At 39.5% G+C, this 21,925-nt stretch overlaps 1 protein-coding gene across 2 annotated transcripts in view; it reads right to left on the bottom strand.

The window, feature by feature from the left end:
* Window positions 1–379: 379 nt before the first annotated feature.
* Window positions 380–21,925, bottom strand: part of SLF2 (SMC5-SMC6 complex localization factor 2) — a 34,322-nt gene continuing 12,776 nt past the window's right edge. The window contains exons 6-18 of one of the 2 annotated variants that reach the window (XM_042457623.1): window positions 21,627–21,682; window positions 20,284–20,382; window positions 15,434–15,598; window positions 13,121–13,223; window positions 12,398–12,473; window positions 11,105–11,246; window positions 10,392–10,497; window positions 9,466–9,642; window positions 8,268–8,365; window positions 8,091–8,175; window positions 7,290–7,415; window positions 1,999–2,076; window positions 380–605 (exon numbers count right to left, since the gene is read on the bottom strand). In XM_042457623.1, the coding sequence (XP_042313557.1) occupies window positions 447–605; window positions 1,999–2,076; window positions 7,290–7,415; window positions 8,091–8,175; window positions 8,268–8,365; window positions 9,466–9,642; window positions 10,392–10,497; window positions 11,105–11,246; window positions 12,398–12,473; window positions 13,121–13,223; window positions 15,434–15,598; window positions 20,284–20,382; window positions 21,627–21,682 (1,470 nt within the window). In that variant the 3' untranslated portion in view covers window positions 380–446. The remainder of the gene's footprint in view (window positions 606–1,998; window positions 2,077–7,289; window positions 7,416–8,090; window positions 8,176–8,267; window positions 8,366–9,465; window positions 9,643–10,391; window positions 10,498–11,104; window positions 11,247–12,397; window positions 12,474–13,120; window positions 13,224–15,433; window positions 15,599–20,283; window positions 20,383–21,626; window positions 21,683–21,925) is intronic. The other variant, XM_042457624.1, reaches the window with a different exon arrangement.

Genomic DNA, 21,925 nt, shown 5'->3' with positions numbered 1-21,925 from the left:
CCCCCCCCCCCCCAGATGCAGACCCATAGGGCTCTCCTCTGCTTCTTTTAAATTCGTTTTTGGATTGATTCCTATGGGAAAGGGAAGTGGGGGATTTCAATAAGCTGTGGGACTCAGGAGAGGAAAGCTCCAAGCCCCAAGCCTCCCTTCTTCCTGTTTCCTGGGAGCAGCACCAACTTCCTCTCCCAAGCCAAACTGCTGAGGACGAAAAGAGAATGTTTCACTGGTGCTAGAGCCCTTCCCCAAAGCCTCCCCCCTGCCATGAGAGTGCTTCTCAGCCTCGCTGACATCAAGTGAAGGTAAATTTAAATGAGGACTTGAGCATACGCAGGTTTTTTTATACGCGGTATAACGAGGGTCCACTGTATAACTATGATAAATTGCTAGAATGAAAATAAAGCCCTTCATTTTTCAGGTTTACTCATATTTGTGTATGTGTACGTGAGTCATCCCAAGACTTCCTTCCTATTCACATAGTCTGGGAAAGAGGAGGAGAAATAACTCAAGAGATAACTCACCTTAGTTTTATACAATAGCCTGGCATCTTCTCTAATATTACATTTTATATGTTTTTCCAAGGTACTACAGAGTTTCAACAGCCATTTCTAAATTGAAGCAAAAACAAACATTAACTCCATTATTTCTAAATTACTTTCCCCCAGACCAAAAGTATAAATACTAGACACATCTAATTTATACAATAACCCCTATATCTGGGGCTAGAATTCTGTAGTACAGGTAATCTTTATTATCAAATAACACACTGAAGCATTACACCCTGCTTTTCCATTAAAAAAATGTTTAGTATGACCCATGAACAGAAAATTAAATCAGTAAACATCCAAAAAATGTAAAGGAGCAATAGAACAAGAGACTAACAAAGCAGCACAAAATTATTTAAATATTCTGTCCTGGATCTTAATTTTTATTTCTGTGAACAGAAGACCTGCTTATAGAAGGAATCCATCCATTAGTACAACTCTCCCCTTATGTAAACTGAACTGCCTTCTTTTCTTGGAGCTAAAAATTAGGATCCTAGCCCTCAAAAGTTCCTGTTAATTTAAAGCATAAAATAGGGTCTTATAGGCAGGGATTAGCAATAGCAGCTTTATTTATATACTGCTTCATATTGAACTAAGCAGTCTCTAAGCAGTTTACAACTGTAAGCTAATTGCCCCCAACAAGCGACCTCGGAAGGATGCAAGGCTCACTTATGAGTGAGTGGCTGCAGTACAGGCATTTAACCACTGTGCCACTGGGGCTCCTTAGGATTAAGCAATCAATGGGTCTGTACAGACAGACCAAAATAAAGCTGCTTCGGGTCACTTTGGAGGTATGCTGTTTCAATTATGCATGTGTCCTAAGAGGCCAGAAGTTGCACCAAAGCTGCACTCCAGTCCTTAGGATTGTAGCACATCAAGTCTAGATATTACCAAAGCATGGTTATCTCAAGCTAGATCTTTATTTTAAAAGAGAAGCACAGCAAATGAATCAAAAATGTTTGAAAGGATTTTACATCATGACTAGCTTTCAAGGGGAAAGCTGTATCTAGAACAAAGGTGCAAACTATGGCATGGACCATGAGCTGCGTATAGTCCCCTAGTCCACTCCCACATTCCTTAAAACCTTCACTTATCAAATGTTTCTTGAGGCTTTGGTGAAAAATAACATCAAATAATGCTGTCTGGAATGGCTTTCTGAATCTATACAATCCCCACAAACTCCTAAACACTAACCTAAAAAAACAGAACATTTCTGGTTACTTCCAGGACTAATTTGCAGCTGAAAAAAGTCAGACAGTGTAGCCCATCATGGAGGCAAAAACAGTTTTCCACTTTCATGCAGAAGTATTCACAAGCTGCTAACCTATTCTTGATATGATCTTCATCCAAAACTGAATGTCCACCTCCATGTTATAAAGAAGCACATTTCATAGTACAGACATCCTCATGAAAAAATACTTTACATGTTGTCAAGTAATTTGAGACAGTTACTTACTTTCTGGATGAGGTTTGTGCTCTCAGAACTGCTAGCTTCCCTGACTAAATGAAGAAGAACATATAGCATATAATATGCCTAGAAAATAAACAGAAAATATTTTATTATTTATTTAAAGTGTTTCTATATTGCCTCCCAGTCCACAAGAGTGCACAAGGCAATGAGAAAATAAAATTAAAACAATACTGAGATAAAAAATATTTTTAAACACATTAATATACTTTTTAAAAACAATCCTAGAATCCAGTTTCAAAACAGTCAAAACAGCAATTATAAACATTGAATGCCATACAGAACAGCACTGTTTGGTTACCCACCAGAATCTTAAAAGGAGGTGAAAGAACACCGTTTCATTTATGGTAGACTTGTCCAGCTGCAGTTAAATTCTGGAAAACAGTCCACCACTCCCTACAAAAGATTCTCCAATGTTCAATTAAAATGCCCCCAGAATGTTTTTTGCTAAATATCATTGAGGGGAAATCCAAGAAGAAACATCTGAAATTTATTTTATATTCGACTACTGCAGCAACAATAGTTTTTGCTAAAAAATGGAAGGAGCAAGAAATACCAACATTTATGGCTCTTAAAATGTTAAGAAACTATTGAAACGAGCAGAATGACAATGATCTTAAATGAAAATTTGACAGAAGGATGGGATAAAGATTGGAAATTGTTTTTTAATTTTTGTAAAACAAATGGGTCACTTCACTGTTCATTACTAGACTGCCGGCTAATACAAAATTAATAACCAGAAAAAAATGGTTTACTATTAAACAATAATATGTGGTATACACAAGGATGGTTGATGAAAATGTGTTAAGATCTAAAAATATGATAAGATAGGGTTTTATGTTATATGGGTTAATTGAAATAGCACGGACTTACACTTGTGTTAATATTTCATAAAGAAAATGGATCAATAATATAATATAGTTCAAGAAGAATAATAAGTTATTAATCTGCTTTAGTTTATACCAAATTGTTAATTTGCCGCAATTTTTGGGAAGGGGGATTATTAATTACAAATAAGTAGACAACAATATTAAATATCTAAATACTATAGTGTTTTTTAAAACTAAACGTTACTGTTCATATTCATTTGTATTATCATTTTATATTGAATCTTTATTGTTGCAAAAAAAAAAATACTAATAAAAAAAAGAGATGGGGACAGCCTCACGTTCTTGGGTAGAGAGCTCCACAATCAACACACTGCTACAGAGAAAGCTGTTACACATATCCACTACCCTAATGTCACAAGGTGTTGGCACACATAACAGGGCCTACTCAAAGACTCAAATGTTTGCCAGGCTCATATGGGAGGAAGCAGTCTTTCAGATCTTGACTCTAAGTCTTTGTAGGTCAACACCAGCACCCTGAATTGCACTTGGCAGCAAATTGGAAACCAGTGCAGTTCTTGGAAAACTAGTATTATATGGTCTTTAAAATGCACACCTGCCACCAGTGTGCCTGTTGCATTTTGCACTTAGCTGCTGCTTCTGAACACGTTTCAAGGGCAGTCACATGTATTTAGTACAGTTAATAGTTTGGGTGCTACTATCGTTTTGTGGGGAGGGTCCATATTGCAGAATCTCAATGAAACTCAAGAACCTAGATGTTTGTTTACCTAAGTATGCTACTGAAATAACACTGGACTCAAGAGTTATCTAAAAATGGTACTAAACCAAGATGAGAGAGAGGTTTTAAACCCCATGTTCCAAGTAGTCCAACATTTATTCTTTATCAAATAGGACAATTCACCCTATTCCCTTTACAGGGTGCATCTGCAGGTATAGATGCCAACTTGCATGATAGTGTCTACAAGAGTATGGACCACTATGAATACACTGTCCATATCACATCAGTTTGCATTAAATGAACCTAATCACCCAAAACTAGGTTAGAAATAGCACTAGACACCTCACTACGATACGCTCCAAGTGAAGGTTGATTTTCACCCTGTTGATTTGGCTGTACATCCTGATTTTCAGCCAAAATCGGTGGTGGCTGTGTCACCACCACACTTTCTTGCCAGCTTTGGCAGTTGTTTTAAGTGTAGATCCAGATGATATTTTAAGATTTCTGGAGTAATTTTTTGCACGAAAAATTTAGAGGGGGGAAAGCATTTGATGGGGCTCCATGTGGCCCACACTTGCCACTCCTGACTACAATCATGGCAACAAGGTCGCTTCAGAGTCAGTATGCAAAGGGATCTTGTAGCATCTTTGAGACTAAAAGAAAGAAATTGTAGCATAAACTTTGTAGATTTAGACTACTTCCTCAGATAGATGGAGGAAATAGACTAAGGGGCTGAACAGATCGCTGCTAAGAGGTGGCTCTGTGCCAAAACAAACAGCTTTATTTATATACTGCTTCATACCAAACTAGCAGTGTCTAAGCGGTTTACAACTGTAAGCTAATTGCCCCCAACAATCTGGGTACTCATTTTAGCAACCTTGGAAGATGCAAGTCTGAGTCAAGCTTGAACCCTGGCTAGTATTGAATTCGCAACCTTATGGTTTTGAGTGAATGGATGCAGTATAGGCATTTAACCACTGCACCACCAGGGTCCCACCCCTGGAAGCACTGGGTTGGGGCCGCGGTGTGAGCTCCGCCCACTTTGTTTCCTGATAGGCAGAGAAGAAAGACAAAAGTACAGGGGTCTGGCCCCGCCCCCATGGGCAGAGCCGCCCAAGAACCCTGTCGATGACTAGCCAAAACAGCAACAACTGAAAGGGAAAAGACAGCGAGTGCACCCGCGCCAGTAGGCGACAAATACAGGGTGGGAAGGATGGGACGTGGTGAGGCTAAGACCTTGCAAATGGCCTGTCGAATGAATCTGATCCAGTCCGGTGGGAGGCATACTGTGCCCGCTGGAATGTCTATCAGGGCTCCCAGATGGAGAATCCTTTGAGTCGGGATCAGGGTGCTCTTTTGTAAGTTGATCAGAAAACCATGGGCCTCTAACGATTTGAGGGTTGTGAGGGTGTCCTGAATTGACTGTTATCTGGAGGGGGCCCGGATCAGCAGGTCGTCCAGATAAGGGTAGACGTGGAGACATAGTGACCTTAGCTGGGCAATTAGAGCTACCATGATCTTGGTGAAGATCCTGGGGCCCGATGCCAGGCCAAAGGGAAGTGGCCTGTATTGAAAATGGAGCTTGCCATATTTGAATTGGAGAAAATGCCGTGAGGACAGATGGATAAGAATGTGAAGATAAGCATCATGTAGATCCAACAACGAGAGAAAGTCTCCAGGCTGGAGGCTGTCTAAAATGGACTTGAGGGTCGCCATTCTGAACTTCTTTTTGGGGATAAAACAGTTGACAGCCCTCAGGTTGAGGATGGCTCTTCAAGTTCCGTTCTTCTTGGGCACCAAGAAAAAAGTGGCATAGCATCCTTTTCCTCTCTGATCTGTGGAAACGGGTTCGATGGTCCAGATAGACAGTAGACGTTCGATGGTTTCCAGCAGGAGGCGGTTTTGCAGGTTCGCTTGACTTGGGGGATGGTATGAACATGTCGCGAAGAAGTTGATGGAATTCTATCTTGTAGCCTCGTCGAACTGTGTCCAGGACCCACCTGTCTGTGGTGGACTTTTCCTACACTTGGCTGAATCCCTGAAGCTTGCCTCCTACTGGAGGGGCCCTGTCATTGTTATTGGTTTTTCTGGCCAGATTTGTGTCCTCCACCGTCCTTGGCGGGGAAGGAGGACCGGCTTTGGAGAATTTGGAGTCTTCCCAACGAGATTTGTTAGACCTGGACTCTCTGGCTCGAAAGGAGTTAGAATTGGAACTGGAGGAAGGGAAAGGTTGGAAGGAGTGAAAGGAGGAACGGTTTCTGAACTGCCTCTTATCGTCCCTCTTTTTTGCTGAAGGTAAGGTCTTCTTTTTGTCTTTGCCTTCAACTAACACTGCGGAGGACACCAAGGCTGATACAGGGGCATCTACCAGAGCGACCTTTAGTTCAGGGGTAGGCAACCTTATTGAGCCGGGGGCCAGGTTGCTGTCCCTCAGACAACTGCGGGGCCGAAGCCAAAAAACAAATAATTAAATAATTTTTTTGAAAAAATTAAATATATAAATAAACCAGGACAAATGTAGGACAACATTTTCAAATGGAAGACACTTTTTAAAAAAAAAATGGAGGACACGCGAAAAAATTTGCTGATTTTTTAAAAAATGTTAATATAAATGCATGTTTCTGAGGCTTCTATAGACAATTGCCCCCAAAGGCCCCGGTGGCAATCGGCGGCAGGAACGGGCTGGGGCCGGTCCCAAGGCCTCGCCGGGCCGCATCTGGCGCGCGGGCCGCAGGTTGCCTACCCCTGCTTTAGTTTGTGAGGACCTTGTTCTTTTGTCTTTCTTCTCTGCCTATCAGGAACCAAAGTGGGTGGAGCCACCCATAGTTAGGATGCTCGGCCCCCTTCTCTGATGGGAAAGCTGCAAAAAGCAGTGGCAGTTTTTTGCCGCTTCTTTGGCACAGCACGTATAAACACTGCACTGAAGATGGAGCATGACATCACCCATCATCTGGTCAGGTGGCTGATCTGGAGGAGGAGTTGGCGGCTGGTGTGCGGTCACTACACCCCCACGCCGGCTCTTTATGCCAGTCTGTTGAGGCCCTAGGTTTATGAAAGCTTATGTTACTGCTTTCTCTCAGTTAGTTTCAAAGGTGCTACAAGATCTCTTTGTGTACTGAAATATTTGACTAACACAGCTATGCTTTTGAATTCTAGACTCAGTTAATTTTTTTCTTAAAGTGCATGGACAAACCACCACTACAGGTCTCTGAGAGATGCAGAGGTACCAGCCTTACGGTAAGCAATTATGTAGCAGTTATAGACCATGGTGTAGCCAGAAGCAATATTCAACTACGCAACTATTTCAGCATGTAAAGACACTTGAGAAAAGTAAAAAGTGACAAAAGCATTGTCTGAAATGATCTAAGACGATTTAAATTCTGGCTCTAAATATGGATTGTGTGCCTTCCCCAAATCTTGAGCATGTTTTTAATTAGGTTTTAATTAGAAGGAAGGAATACTTCAGAATAATCCAGTAACATTTAACATATGATAGTAAAATGTATAGGTGGACTTCTTCATCCAAAGGGATGCCATAAAACAGCATAAATATAATAAAAAATGCTTGTTCATGTTACCGTGGCTTATCAAATTCATAATTATGTCACCTCAGAATCCTCTGATATAAAAGCATCTCTTGTGCAAGTAGACAACTAAGAAACACCTCATCCCCACCCCAAGCTTGCTTTTTCAATAACTGTATCTGACATTACCTTGGGTTCCAATTCAGAAATAAAAGACTCTTTACTAAGTTCACTGCCATCATCTGAAATTTCCAAGTGTTTCTTTATCAAATTTGAAGGTTTCATCATGACTAGCTCCTTGCATAGAAGTGACATCTATTTAAATCCAAAGGAAAAAATAGATTAGAAATTACTTATTGACTTCTGGCGAAATTAAAATGTAGCTATTTTAACCATTCTGAAAATAAAAACCTATCATTGCTGATGTAGCATCTGAAACATCTGTCTGGTATGTGGGCTCATCAAGATCCTGAGACATTTCAGGTTCTAGATTAAACTTGAAATTACACGTTACACATGTGTTACATGTGTATGTGATATATATATATTTATTTCAGGTCATTTATTGGTGGTTATAATGGACCTGAAAATGGATAGAATAAATTGTAATAGCATATAGAGTCAAATTGTTTTGATTAAGGGAAATCCAAAGAAGGTGGGTGCATGCTGTTCAGAGATTATTTTATAAATTAACCCCAGACAACACTGCAGTAGTTTAGAAGCTGCATGTTGTGGAGATGAAGGACTTGAAGACAGTAAAAGCAAACAGAGAAAAATGAGGAAGGGGAAGGCAAAAATGGAAAGCATGAACAACCCTTGGAACTTGTGAATCACTGGAAATGAGGACCTGGGGACATTATGCTAACAACTCTCCCTTTTGTCTCAGAAATTCAAAATACTGAAAAGCTAAACTAGTTTTAAAAAACCAGTGACGAAAAACAAGTGCTACATTAACAGACTATATTAAAATAAAGGAGTTTTATACTGCACCTGCTGATCATGACTACTGGGTATGTCAACATGGTTTTCAAGAAGCTTTGAGATTATCACCAAGCTAAGATGTCTCCTTACTTGTCTGGAAAAATAAAGTTTAAATAAGGATGATGTGCTTTCTGCATTTCTTCTGAGGTGATTTGCATAATGAGCTGTACTGCAGTAATAGCTTACCTTCCACGTGCTGTCCAGTCGGGGACAAACTGAACCAACCACAAAAGATCATGATGGTGACTAGACAGGGAATTTATTGCCAGGCATAACTCAGACATCTTTGCAGAAAACAATGAACCACTGGTTAGTAAAGTTTGAGAGCAATTGCTAAAACAGTTTAAGTATGTTTGCACACATCAAAAACAAGTCATAGGAGTCTTTATTGTTAGCTAAAATCCAATTTATTACTGTACAGGGAAAGAATTGTACTCTTATCACAGACATGCTTAATATGGCAACAAAAATGGTAATCATATCACAGTTGCCACTGCAGCTATACCATAGTTTAATCTTTCCAATTCAGCACACAAAAAAGTTTTCCAATCAAAGCACCTGTGTGTGAATATGCTTTCAAGGTGCCTGTTGATTTATGGCAATCTCATGAATTTCATAAGATTTTCTTTGGCAACTAACACAGATAAGTTATTATTAGCAGATGGCTTGAGTTTAAAGTGCTCATTTTTAAAGGTGCTTTGTTGAAGCATTGATTCTTTGAAACCCAGCCAAGTGAACTATTGGAGAAAATGTAATGTTTTGCTAGAGTATAGTGCTTCTTGTAATATTAAGATTCAATTTAGATAGGATCTTACTCCTTATTTATCTGACCTTCTTTCTCCTTACATTCCTACTCGCACCCTCTGCTCTGGTAGTCAAGGTCTCCTGTCACAGTATAGGACTACCACTGCCCCCTCCCGAATTCGTCCCTTCTTGCTTGCTGCCCCTTACTCCTGGAACCTTCTTCCCCCACATGCACACCTCATCACTTCTCTACCCAGTTTCAAAACTGAGTTAAAGACTATATTGTTTAGAGAAGCATTCCCAGAGGCGAGCCCCCTCTGACCCAGGAAGCCTCCTTCTAACCATCCATCAAGAAGCCAAACCCTTCCTCCAGTCCATCTGCCTTGGTCCAGGCCTTGGAGGTGGAGAAGATCTGCTGGACCTGATCCTATTCCCCACCACCACTCTCTTCTCCTTCTGTGTCGTGTCTTTTTAGATTGTAAGCCTGAGGGCAGGGAACCATCTGACTAAAAGATTGTATGTACAGCACTGTGTAAATTTACAGCACTTTATAAATAAAGGTTAATAATAATAATAATAATAATAATAATAATAATAATAATAATAATAGGTTATTCTAAATAATTGCCAATAAAATTACCTTTGTATCCCACTTCCCTATGTTTTCCAGCAGTTTTATAATAAGGCACTGCAGGTCTACTAGTGGAAATCGTTTCAGTTCCTTTTCCAAACTCAGTTTAAACAGCAGCAATAGTAACATAAATATTTCTTTTTGTGTGTAACCTTCCCCACATATGCTTATACATAGTCGCAGAAACTAGGAAGAAAAGGAAAAGTGGCAACAGCATCAGAAGATTTTAGCAATATTAATTCTGGCATCAGGTACATATTAAAATTGCAGACAATAATTTTACCCTCACTTTGAAATTATCACTGCTTATTTCCCGTCAAAAAACAGGAGCAAAGATGAACATGGTTTATGCTTTACACTGAGAATTTTGAAGCATAAACCGTGTTTATCTTTGCTCAAACTGTGCTGCCTAATTTTAAATTACTGATATGCTATTAATAATCACAGGTTGAACATTCCACATTTGAAAACTTAAAAGGAACAATCCTGCCAGTTACTGCTAGTTAATAAGTATAGGTTCAGTGTCCCTTATCTGGAAATGCTCAAAAATCCAATACGTTTTTCACACTTGGCTGAGATAGTGACATCTTTGCTTTCTGATGGTTCAGTTTACACAAACACTGTTTCATGCAGAAAAATATTGCATAAAATTACCTTCAGGCTACGAGCATAAAGTATATATGAAATAAATGACTTTCATGTTTAGACTTGGGTCCCATCTGAAAGACATCTCATTGTGTATCTGCAAATATTCCAAAATTTGAAAAAATCTGAAATCCGACACATTTCTGGTCCCAAGCATTTCAGATAAGGGATACTGAACCTGTATTACTTTTATTACACAAAGCTTGGCTCTACATCTTACGTTACTGCATCAGAAAATTCTATTGCTCAGAAATATTTTTTCAAAATAAGAAGAGAGGAAGAAGTCTCACCTTAGCAATATTGCAAAGATTGGTTTCTATTAGAAAAAAGAAAGGAAAAGAGTCTCCAAAAATATTTCCACTTGGCTGTTGCCTCGCTGGTTCAGGAATTTCAGACCTAAGGAAAAGGAGATATTTTCCTATTTATTTTACTATAGCACAGCAAGAACAAACGTCTGTTCAAGATGGCTCTACCAAGATCATTTGCAGGAAATTATGAAGCATAAAGCTACACCAGGTTCTATACCCTGAAGCCTCTGGGAAATAAGAAATTATACTCTGTGAGTATTTAAAGGATTATAAAATGCAACAGGAAATTCATTCCTAAGCATGCCTTGTTGCAAGCTAACAAAATCTGTATCAGTTTTAAGCAGGGGTTCATGGCTATTCTGGCCACAACCCCAAACTAAGTGCAGAAAGTGAAGAGTTATAACCACAGATACTAGCTGTGTACCTGCACTAAACTGCCACATGAATGCTTTTTTAGAGTGCTCAAGTGAGAAAATCTGTCTCTTTGTTAAACAGATAGGCATGTTCTGTTAAAACACAAAAATAAGTGTGCAACCAGATCTTTTCCTCAATGCAAACTTTCTTGGGATAAGAGAAAAAAATCACACACACACTATTCTGTATATAGGATAGTCACAAAAACAAAGACTTCCATCATTCCCTATCATAAATCTGGGAACACAATGTTTAAAAAACAACTTATGTTACATACTTACCTAATATCATCTTCAGTAAAGCTAGGTTGAAAATTCTGTAGTGGAAATAGCACACTGAATGGAACACCCAAGTTCATCAGCACAACTGCTATGTCAAATAGTGATGGAATCCACAGTCTAGGTTCATCACTGCCAGTGGAAGCTGCAGACAGAGAAAACTTGACAGCACTCCTCAAACCCTCAGAATGGAGAATGAGCACACAGAGTTTGCAATGCTTTGAAAGTGTTATCGGAAATGATTTCTGAACATAACAGAATTAGTAACATTTAAAAATGAACATACAGTATGCTGTTACCATTTCTTCCACACTACTTTTGCATACTGATTCCATATAAACTAAAGAATTTTCCGGAAGCAAACCAGCAGTCAATATGATTAATCTGAGGGAGTTAACAGAAAAGATTTATGTATATCACCATTAAAAATACAGAAATATTTATGTAATTTGTATGCATGAACAACCTTATCAGTATTTGTTTTAATACTCACTTCACATCTGCCTAGTTACCAGTTTCCTTGTACATCTTCAACACCACAGATAAGCCATTGTACCACATATTTTAATAATAAATCTTTTAAGTCAAGACCTGCTTTTGTACAATGGTTGGAGAATTACCTTAGACTGTAAAATTTAATATTAATTCTGATTAAAATTTATGGTACGTGAGAAGAGTCGTAATGTTTTAACTTGAATTTTCACATATTGGGTTATCTTAATTTACAGCAGGATACAGAAAGTGCAACCCATGGGACACATGTGGCCCTACTAAAATTTTTGTGGCTCCTAAGGCCCTGTACCCCCTCGATTTCTAAATAGGTTTTAGAGTGAATTTTTTCACAGGGAGGCAATACTTCCAAAGGCATGCAAAATCATTAGCCATGTTCCAAAACATACTGCAGAAACAATCCAATTTGAGACCATTTTAACTGCCCTGGCTCAATGCTAGAGAATTCTGGGTGTTGTAGTTTTGTGAGACATTTAGCCTTCTCTGCCAGAAAGCTCTAGTGCCACAATAAACTATAATTCCCATGATTCCTTAGCAGTGAGCCAAGGCAGTTAAAGTGGTCTCAAACCGGATTATTTCTGCAGTGTATTTTGGACCCATGGCAGTTTTGCTTCCCACACCCCTCCTAAATGAGTAACAAAATCAGCTAAAAGCAAAAGTGGTTTGCAAAAAAAAAAAATCCCTTTGGTTTGCAAAAAAAACCCTCTGTCTATGCAGCCCATGAGAGGTGTAAGGGGATAACAATTAGACTCTGTTCCCAGTGCATTTGTCTTATAGAATACTCACAATTTTGAATTGTTAGTGTCATCAATGTATGTAAAACTTTTCTTGAAACCGAGCAATCTGGATGAACTGACATCATCTATAAAAAAACAACCCACCACATATATGAAAACTTAAGAGTATTTGCTAAATATTCAGTGACAGTTCCAACAAATTACTGGAATATAGAACTAATGCCTCCTGATATACTAGGGATCTGAAACAGTCCAGTTATGGTGAAAATAAAATGGAATTTTGGCAAATTCAAATAACTGCGACCAATGCCCATCCAGTTCTATAGCAAGCAATAGCAATCTCAAGTACATTTCTATACTGCTTATCAGTGCACTTAAGCACTCCCTAAGAGGTTTACAAAGTGTAAGCTAATTGTCTCCAACAATCTGGGTACTCATTTTAGCGACCTCGGAAGGTTGCAAGCCTGAGTTGAGCTTGAGCTCCCTGGCTGGGATTGAACTCGCAACCTTATGGTTTGTGAGTGAGTGCTGACAGAAGCAGTACAGGTATTTAACCACTGTGCCACCAGGGTTCCTCAGTTCTAGTTCTTAAATTACTCTAAAGATCATATGTAAATCCTGGGACAAACTGGGGGGGGGGGGGAAACGTAGTCAAGAGGTATAAAGGCAGTCTAGAAAAAGGAGAAAAAGCAGTCTAGAAAATTAATCTTGAAAGGCTTGAGCATTAACAATGCTGCTGGTCCAGTGGAACATTTAATGAGCTACATCTTACCTGAAACATCCACTTTAGAATTGCAGCAGGGCAAGGAAAAGTATGATAAGCAGATACCAGTAACCCTTCAGTGACTACAAAAAGCTGCTGTGTAATCTCTGATCTGTAGAAAGAGTAGGAAAGAATCAACCTTTTGGTTGTTCTCAAATTCCCTCTGTCCACCACATTACTAGCACAAAGATTTCAAGCCTGGAAAGGTATCAACTATCAAACCAGAAAGATGAAGCAAAACTACAAAATATAGCTGGTCGTTTCTATACCTTCATCTGTAAGGTTCATGGGAAACATTTCTGCAAGAACAGTGGGACAGTTGGCTACCACACACCAAACTCTATTGTGAAATTGCCTTACAGAAGAAGTGAACAACTGCCATGGAGCCAGGAGTCACTTTTTCAAGTCAATTGAATGCTCAAAGGCTACATTTTTTTAAGAAGGGCAGAATTTTTTTAAAGTCAAACTACAAGTGGTTACATATATATATAACAGATTAAAAGTTTGCTGAAACTAACAATTGATCATTATTAATTTTAAAACCCTACCACTAAATATAAACAAAATAAATCCCCCTCTCACGCAGAATGATTAAATTTATATTTATATATACAGAAAAACCCTTCCCATCTGCCCCCCAGACCCCTGGCAGATGGCAAAAACAGTAGATAGTCGCCTCTCATATTATTCAATAGTGGCAACATGTGTGCAGACATGTCAGTGTGCACATGCCACTATTGAATAATATGAGGTGTGACGATTAGAAGGTGGTCAAATCAGCAGATTGCCAGCTCACCAATACAAAGAGTCCGCAGTAAATGTATTTATATTGACATCAGTATGATCACTATGATACTGGCTATGATACAGACTATTCTTATTGAATTAAAGGGAGACAAGTTTTCAGATTCTGGCAGTCTGCCATGGGATCTGCTTTGCTGTTATATTACTGTAGTGTTATAAAAGTTTGTATGTTTTAAATTTTATAATAGTGTTAAATAGTATAATTGGAATTGATGGAAGTTATAATGTTATACTGTTGGTTCAAAAAAATATAACTGCCTGTCTGAAGAATGCAAAGATGTCTGGGGCAGAAGTTTCCCAGGATATTCTCCTGGGTAAAGAAAATAAGAGACAGAAGTTAAAGTGTATGAAGGAGGGCGGACAAATAAGGCTGGGTGTAATGCTTTAGCATGTAAACAGATCAACATAAAGCCCATGAAAGTATAGGGTGAAGCACTGCTTATTCCATGCTTGTTTGTGGATGATGGTAGTTCTGTATGCAGAGGTTTTACTGTTAATTTCTCCAGCTACTGAAATAAAGTTTTGCTGACTGAACTATGAGGAGTGGGCAGTTCTGTCACAAATTAACTATGACATTGACTATAGTGTATTTAGTTCCTTTTCCCACTGACTACAATGCTTTTGGTGGTTTGACACCAGGCTTGGTGACAAGCTACAGCAGGGGTAGGCAAACTTTTTGAGCCGGGGGCCAGGTTGCTGTCCCTCAGACAACTGGGGGGCCAAAGCCAAAAAATAAATAATTAAATGTTTTTTTAATTAAATAAATAAATAAACCGGGACAAAGTTTTCAAATGGAGGACACTTTTTTTAAATGGAGGACACGTGGAAAAAAACTGCTGATTTTTAAAAAAATGTTAATATAAATGCATGTTTCTGAGGCTTCTATAGACAATTGCCCCCCCTTGCCCACTGCTTGCCCCCCCTTGTCCGCCTCCTCCTGATAGGCCAAAGGCCCCACGCCTTCACGCGAGAGGCCAAAGGCTCCGGCGGCAATCGGTGGCAGGACCGGGCTGTGGCCGGTCCTAAGGCCTTGCTGGGCCGCATCTGGCCCGCGGGCCGCAGGTTGCCTACCCCTGAGCTACAGTATCATTTTTTTTTTAAATATAAAAATTCTGAAGGGCACTGGACAGCGTCAAAAAAGGGCTGGGGGAACTACAAGCAGCCCATCTGCTCTACTTTGCTAATCTTTGTCCTACCATACAATCAGAAATCTCAGACACTTCGTAGATGAAGCTTGTCAGAAAGTATCACAGATGTTTATCTATAAATGAATAGTGAACTTCTCACAATGGGTAACATGAAGCTCAAATACTAATATATTTATGTCTACAGACACACACGTACATAAACACAAAATGTCTAACAGAAGATTACCACAGTGTAAGCCAAGCACACACTAAATGAAGTCTTTGCAATGCTACTAAATACCCAGTAGTGTATCAGGCTATATCCTATTGAATATATTTCTGCTGCTATCATATTTTAAGAACAGAGAAACTAGTACTAATGGAAACTTACCCCAAAATATATTTTTCAATAGGATTTTGGGGATGAAATCCAAAGTTCCGCAAATCAAGGTTATATTGATGGAAGATTTTCCCAGCATATACAATCTGAAAAATATTTTCTCCTGGATGCTGGTCAGGAATACCATCAATTACTGAATATTTCTCTAAAAATTCTCTGTAAAACAAAATTGCATCTGTAAATATTTGACCCTTACAATTATTTGAGAAATCTTTATCCTAGAGCAGCCTTCCCCAAACAGGTAACCGCCAGCTGTGTTGCATTATAACTCCCAGAATCTCAAACCACTATGCCTCCAGTCCAAACTTTATTATGCATTCATAGACCATAAAAACACAAACAAAAGGTAAACAATATAAAGCAGATGGAGTAATATCAGTTTAAGGAAGAACACAGAAATACACTATTAGTGGCCAAAAAGAAAGAGAAGAAATAATGGATAACAGATGAAACACTTCAAGCAGTAAAGGAAAGAAGAGAAGCAAAAGAAAAGTGTAACAGAAACAAAAACAAAAAATATGAATCCAACTATCTAATGACTAGTGCACAAGGATAAAAAAAAATATTATAATAATCAGAGCAGAGAAATAGAAGACAACAACAAAAAATGAAGAACAAGAGACCTTTTCCACAAGATCTGGTAACTCAAAGGAAAGTTCAAACCAAGGACCAGGATGCTCTATGACCAGAAGAACATACTTCAAGATCAACAAGACATAAAAGGACAATGGATGCAATACACAGAAGAACTATATAAAGGAGATGAAAAAATGAATGGCAAATGGAATAAAGAACCATACGATGGTGAAGGACAGGTTTCTTACCTGTAACTGTAGTTCTTCGAGTGGTCATCTGAGAATCCACACAAATGGGTTATTCTGCGCATGTACAGCAATTTCGGATCCTACTGGCATCGCTAGGGAATACTTTTTGGTGGTGGCCCACCCACCTCCTATATAGGCTCCATGTCTTCCTGCCCTTTCTCAGTTCAAAGGTCCACCGTAAATACCAGACAAGAAAAAGATAGCAGGACACAACAGAGGGGAGGATGCGTGGGATTTGTGTGGATTCGCAGATGACCACTCAAAGAATTACAGTTACAGGTAAGAAGCCTGTCCTTCTTCTTTGAGGTCTCTGTGAATCACACAAATGGGTTAGACTAGCAAGCTGTGTGTCTCTAGGAGGGAGTGTCCTGGAAATAACATAAATATAACAGGAAAACACTGTAAATGCCATTATTAGACAATATTTACTAAACATAGTGCATGCCAGAAAGAAGAACAGCTCTGCCAAAGGCTGCCTCAAGTCAGTGTCTGGTATCAAGCCTGTAGTGCTTGATAAAGGTGAGAGGTTGTGACCAGACAGCAGCCTTGTAAAGTCCTCCAAGGGAATGCCGGGGGGAAAAAGGAAGTTGCTACTGCCCTGGTAGAATGGGCTCAGATTCAAGCAGGAGGTGTCTTTCCAAGGAGGTCATAACAGAGATGAATGGTGGAGGCCACCCATTTGCAGAAACACTGTGGTGAGACAGGGAGTCCAAGTTTTGGGGTGGAATAGCAGACAAAAAGCTTGGGAGAGCATCTGGAAGGTGAAGTTTTTTCCAGATAGAAGGCCATAGCGATTCTGACATTGAGGGAATGGAGTCGATGCTCGGTGTCCATGGTCAGGTTTGGGGCCAGTGCTGGAAGGACAATGTCCTGATTAAGATGAAAGGCCAAAACAATCTTTGGTAAAAAAAACAACACCACCATATACCTTGTCCTTGAAGAACTTGAGGTAGGGAGAATTGGTACGGAGGGCACAGATTTCACTGGCTTGATGTGCAGAAGTCAATGCGGCTAAGAAGACTGTCTTCCAGGTCAAGAGCCTTAAGTTACAAGAGGCAAGAGGTTCAAAGGGTGAAGCCGACAAGGCTGCCAGGACGAGCAGGAGCCATAGACGGTGGCCGTAATTTGGTCAAGCCCTTGAGAAACTTCTTCATCAATGGATCAGTAAAGAGGGAGGGACGGCCAGTAAACTGATAGTGGGCACAGATGGCAGCGAGGTAGCATCTCAGAGAGCAGATGGGGGCAAGATTTCTTATCCTTATGATGGGAAGAATCTCTGTCCTTGTTTTTCAGAGATTTATACCTCTTTTTTTCAGATTTGGCAGAGTCAGAGGACTTTTTGTATTTAGGAGATGGCAGCTGGCCAGATGCATCTTTTTTAGAGTTTTTGCACTTCTCTGGGGCTGGAGACCCAGGAACATCCATTGAGGGTTTGCCTTCGCTCTGGGGCGTTTTAGCAGGGACCCTGGAGGCAGAGAGAGGCTTCAGAATCTGCGTGTAGAGCAGAGAATGAAGGCACTTCTCCCTGTTTTTCGTGGTCTGTGGTGTAAAGGCCTTACAATGAGGGCAAGCCGAAATGTTATGACTCTCGCCCAGACAAAGAGTGGCCTTCCTGGCTGGGAATCTTGCCTGTACACTCAGTACACTTTTTGAAAGAGTGTGAGGACATTGTGGACATCTCAAGTCGAAGGATAAGACAGAGGGATGGTTCAAACAAGCCATATGTTACTGTTAATCAGAGTCCAAAAAGAACCAAATCACAATCCAAAAGAGAAGTCTTCAGCCAAAAACGTAGTCAAAGTGAAACCGAAAGGAAGGAGCGAATTCCAAGCAAGGTTTGTGTTGCTCACGCGGCGGACAAAAGGAACTGAGAAAGGACGGGAAAACATGGAGCCTACATAGGAGGTGGGCGGGGCTACCGCCAAAAAGTCTTCCCTAGCGATTCCAGTAGGATCTGAAATTGCTGTGCAGGAGCAAAATAACCTATTTGTGTGATTCGCAGAGACCACAAAGAAGAACCCCAAAAACTAGAAAGCGAGGAAGAAGCTGAACTAAGAGAAACTGGGAAGAATAATCAAGAACAGACAAAATTCCAATTGAACTTCTACAATCTACAAGGACAGAATCAATTCTAGTGCTAACTAAAATATGCCAGCAAATATGGAAAGCAAAACAGTGGACAACAGACTGGAAATAATCAATATTCAACTCCATCCACACAAAAAGGAGACACAAAAACTGCAGCAATTAGAAGACAATAGCATTAATTTCCCATGAAAGCAAAGTTATGCACAAAATTCTGCAACATAGATTCTAAACATATATGGAGAGAGAAATCCCAGACGTGGTCGTGAGTTTCACGAAAGGTACTGGGGACCACACTGTAAACGTACAAAGGTTAATGGAGCGCACAAAGGAATTCCAGAAGAAAATCAGCATGAGCTTTCTAGACTATATAGCAAAGCCTCTGACCGTGTAAATCATGAAAAGCTATGGAATGCTCTTAAATTGTTTATTTATTTCATTCTTATGCCATCTTTCACTCAGAAAGGGACCCAAGACAGCTCATAAGATAAAAACAATCTTAAAGACACTGGAGTACCAATACATTTGATAGTCCTGGTGAGAAATCTTTACTTAGAACAAGAGGCTACCTATTAGAACAGAATATGGAGAAACAGAATGGTTCTCATTTGGCAAAGGGGTCAGGCAAAGCTGTATTCTATAACCCTACTTGTTCAACTTGTATGCAGAAAATATCATATGAAGATCAGGTTAAGATTTAAAAGGAGGAAGAGTGAGGATAAGAGGAAGAAAAATCAATAATCTAAGATATGTGGATGACACCAAACTGGTAGTAAAAAAGCATCACAGACATGGAGCAATTACTAAGGAAGATCAAAGAATAAAGCGCAAAGGCAGGCTTACTGCTGAAAACAAAGAAAACTAAAATCATGACCACAGAGTATCTACATAAATTCAACCTAAATAATGAGGCAAACAAAATAGTCAACTAATTCTTGTACTCTGGATCAAACATTAACCAAAACGGATACCGCAGTCAAGAAATCAGAAGAAGACTAGAACTAGGGAGGGCAGCTCTGAGAGAAATGGATAAGATCCTAAAGTGTAAAGATATACAACAATACGAAAATTAGAATTGTCCAAGCCACTGTACAGATGTGAGACCTGGACAGTGAAGAAAGAGGACAGGAAGAAAATCAACTCATTTGAGATGTGCTGGAGAAGAGTGCTGAGGGTACTGTGGACAGCCAAAAAGACAAACAAATGGGTCTTTGAACAGATCAAGCCTGATCTCTCCCTGGAAGCCAAGATGATCAAATTGAGACTGTTATACTTTGGCCACACCATCAGAAGGCATGACTCAATAGAAAAGACAACAATGCTAGGAAAAATAGAGTGTAGTAGAAAGAGAGGAAGACCACATACCAGATGGCTGGATTCAACCAGGGAGGCCACAGGCCTGAAATTACAGAACCTAAGTACAGCAGTGGATGATATGGGGTCTTCGTCATTTATGCTATCTGGGGATGGTGGCAGTTGTGGTTCAATTCATCTGGAAGTTGCCAGGCTGGGGAGATCTGTCCAGGTTTCTGATCGGAATCAGATGAGGAGCTATACACATTTTGGCAACCCAAGGCTATAGACTACCATCATATTCTCTTAATGCATTCCAGCACCTAACATCTCCTGTATTTCAAAGATTAAGCATCACTGTGAGGGAAAATGAAGACTGGATGGAAGGCAATGAAGCACAAGAGATTGTGGTGACTGGGATGATTCGTCATCCATAGAAATGGTACACTGGCTTCTATCATTTGGTTTGTGCCGCACCCTGTTCCTTTTCATTGTACTTCCTTCATGGAAACAGCTTGATCAAAGATACCATTAGAAAGCTAGCAAAATGGAAGGGTCACCACAGTCAACTGCAGAAATAGCATTTCCTTAAACAGAACCACATGAGAAAGTAAAGAGACAAAAAACATTAGAACACACCTGTGTTCAGCAGTTAATTCACCATCATTAGATTGTTCTTCAAGAAGAAATTCTATTTCAGTTTCCCATTTAATTCCTTGTTGCTCTAGTTCATTTATCCTGCAATGGATATAAAGTTGCTTCAAAAGGCAGTTGGCTTGTGTCATAACAAAGTACTTTACAGTGGTTTCTAAATTTTACACATACAGTATTCCCTCCTTACAAACAATCTAGTTGGATATTTCTGTTACCAGAGCCTGAGGCAGCATCTAGAGTAGATCACTATATGGTATTATGCTAACGCTATATTCTGTTTTCTTTTACAAGATTATTTCAAAAAGAATCAGTAACAGCATATGCATTCTAAGGATGAACTCTTACAATACAATAGCCTATGTTTCTGGTGGTGGTGATTCAGCCATGCAATCTTCCAAACTTCTGGAATAAAATGCAATTAACCAAATATTACTTCTTTTCAAGCTACCTCTATATCTTCCACTATCACTAAACCTATTTGGCAGTATAGCTGAACTATTCCAGATGCCACTCCAGTTTTTTGGGGTGGGGGTTGGTAGTAAAGACAGAGCCAGCATCAAAATTACTCTGTAAGCCTGGAAATGGGACCAGTCAGAAAGAGATAAATTGATAAGGTTCAAACAAGGTTTTGGGAACTGAGAATGTGGAGAGAAGCTCAGAATGTTATTTTAAGTTTAGGCTGTTACGAGAGTTATTCTGAAAATGAAACAGAGACATTACTATATACCAGTGATGGTGAACCGAGTGCCCAAACTGCAACCCAAAACCCACTTATTTATTGCAAAGTGCCATGTCCCTCTGGCTTTCTAGTGACAAACTCTGGCAAACTCTGTGCTGGGGCAATGGCACATGTGCACACAGAGAGGGCTCTGAGTGCTACTTCTGGCACGTGTGCCATAGGTTCGCCATCACTGCTATATACTGTATGTGAAACCAACATAAAAGTAGATGTCTATTTGTTACACAATGAATCTTTACTATTTTTTCTTTATCGGCTTCTGTCTTGATATTTTAATTTAATAATTAACACTGAAAACTGCCCATGTTTACCAACCTAAACCCAACAGCCAACACATCCACTTGTCTAGTACACTTCTCACCCTCAGGCCCTAGGAAGGAAACTTAAGGATAAAAGGACAAGGTAAGTGATAAATAGTCCAAGGGCTAGAACTGCAAGGCCAACCTGAACAGGGGATCAATCACTGTTCTGTTATATGAAATGACAAATACAGTGTGATGTCAAGATATGGGTGAATCCTTTCCATTATGCTTATGAGTAATCACTACAGACTGCAATAAGGACAGGAAAAATACACAGGCTAGCATACCTACTGAATTCTTCTTTCTCCTTCAAGAGATGGTCCATTTGGTTAATATAGGAAACCTGAGTTTCAAAAGAAAATTTGGAACACATAAGAAAAGAAGTACTTTTAAAATTCAAAGGATTTTATATGATGTATTTCATACCATTAGACTTCAATTTCTAATCACTGTTTAGGTATCTATATAGGAGAAAAATGAAACTAGTTAAGTAAAAAGAGATGGGAGAAGCTCTTAAGAAATAGCTCTCTTCAGCACAGCAAGTGGAAATATCTGTAGAAAAGTGTGAATGTCTAAAACAGGTATC

The sequence above is a fragment of the Sceloporus undulatus genome, chromosome 3 (genome assembly GCF_019175285.1).
Source record: "Sceloporus undulatus isolate JIND9_A2432 ecotype Alabama chromosome 3, SceUnd_v1.1, whole genome shotgun sequence".
In the NCBI taxonomy this organism is placed as follows: domain Eukaryota; kingdom Metazoa; phylum Chordata; class Lepidosauria; order Squamata; family Phrynosomatidae; genus Sceloporus; species Sceloporus undulatus.
Note: the sequence above shows the minus strand (reverse complement) of the source record. Positions and strands in the feature narration are given on the sequence as shown.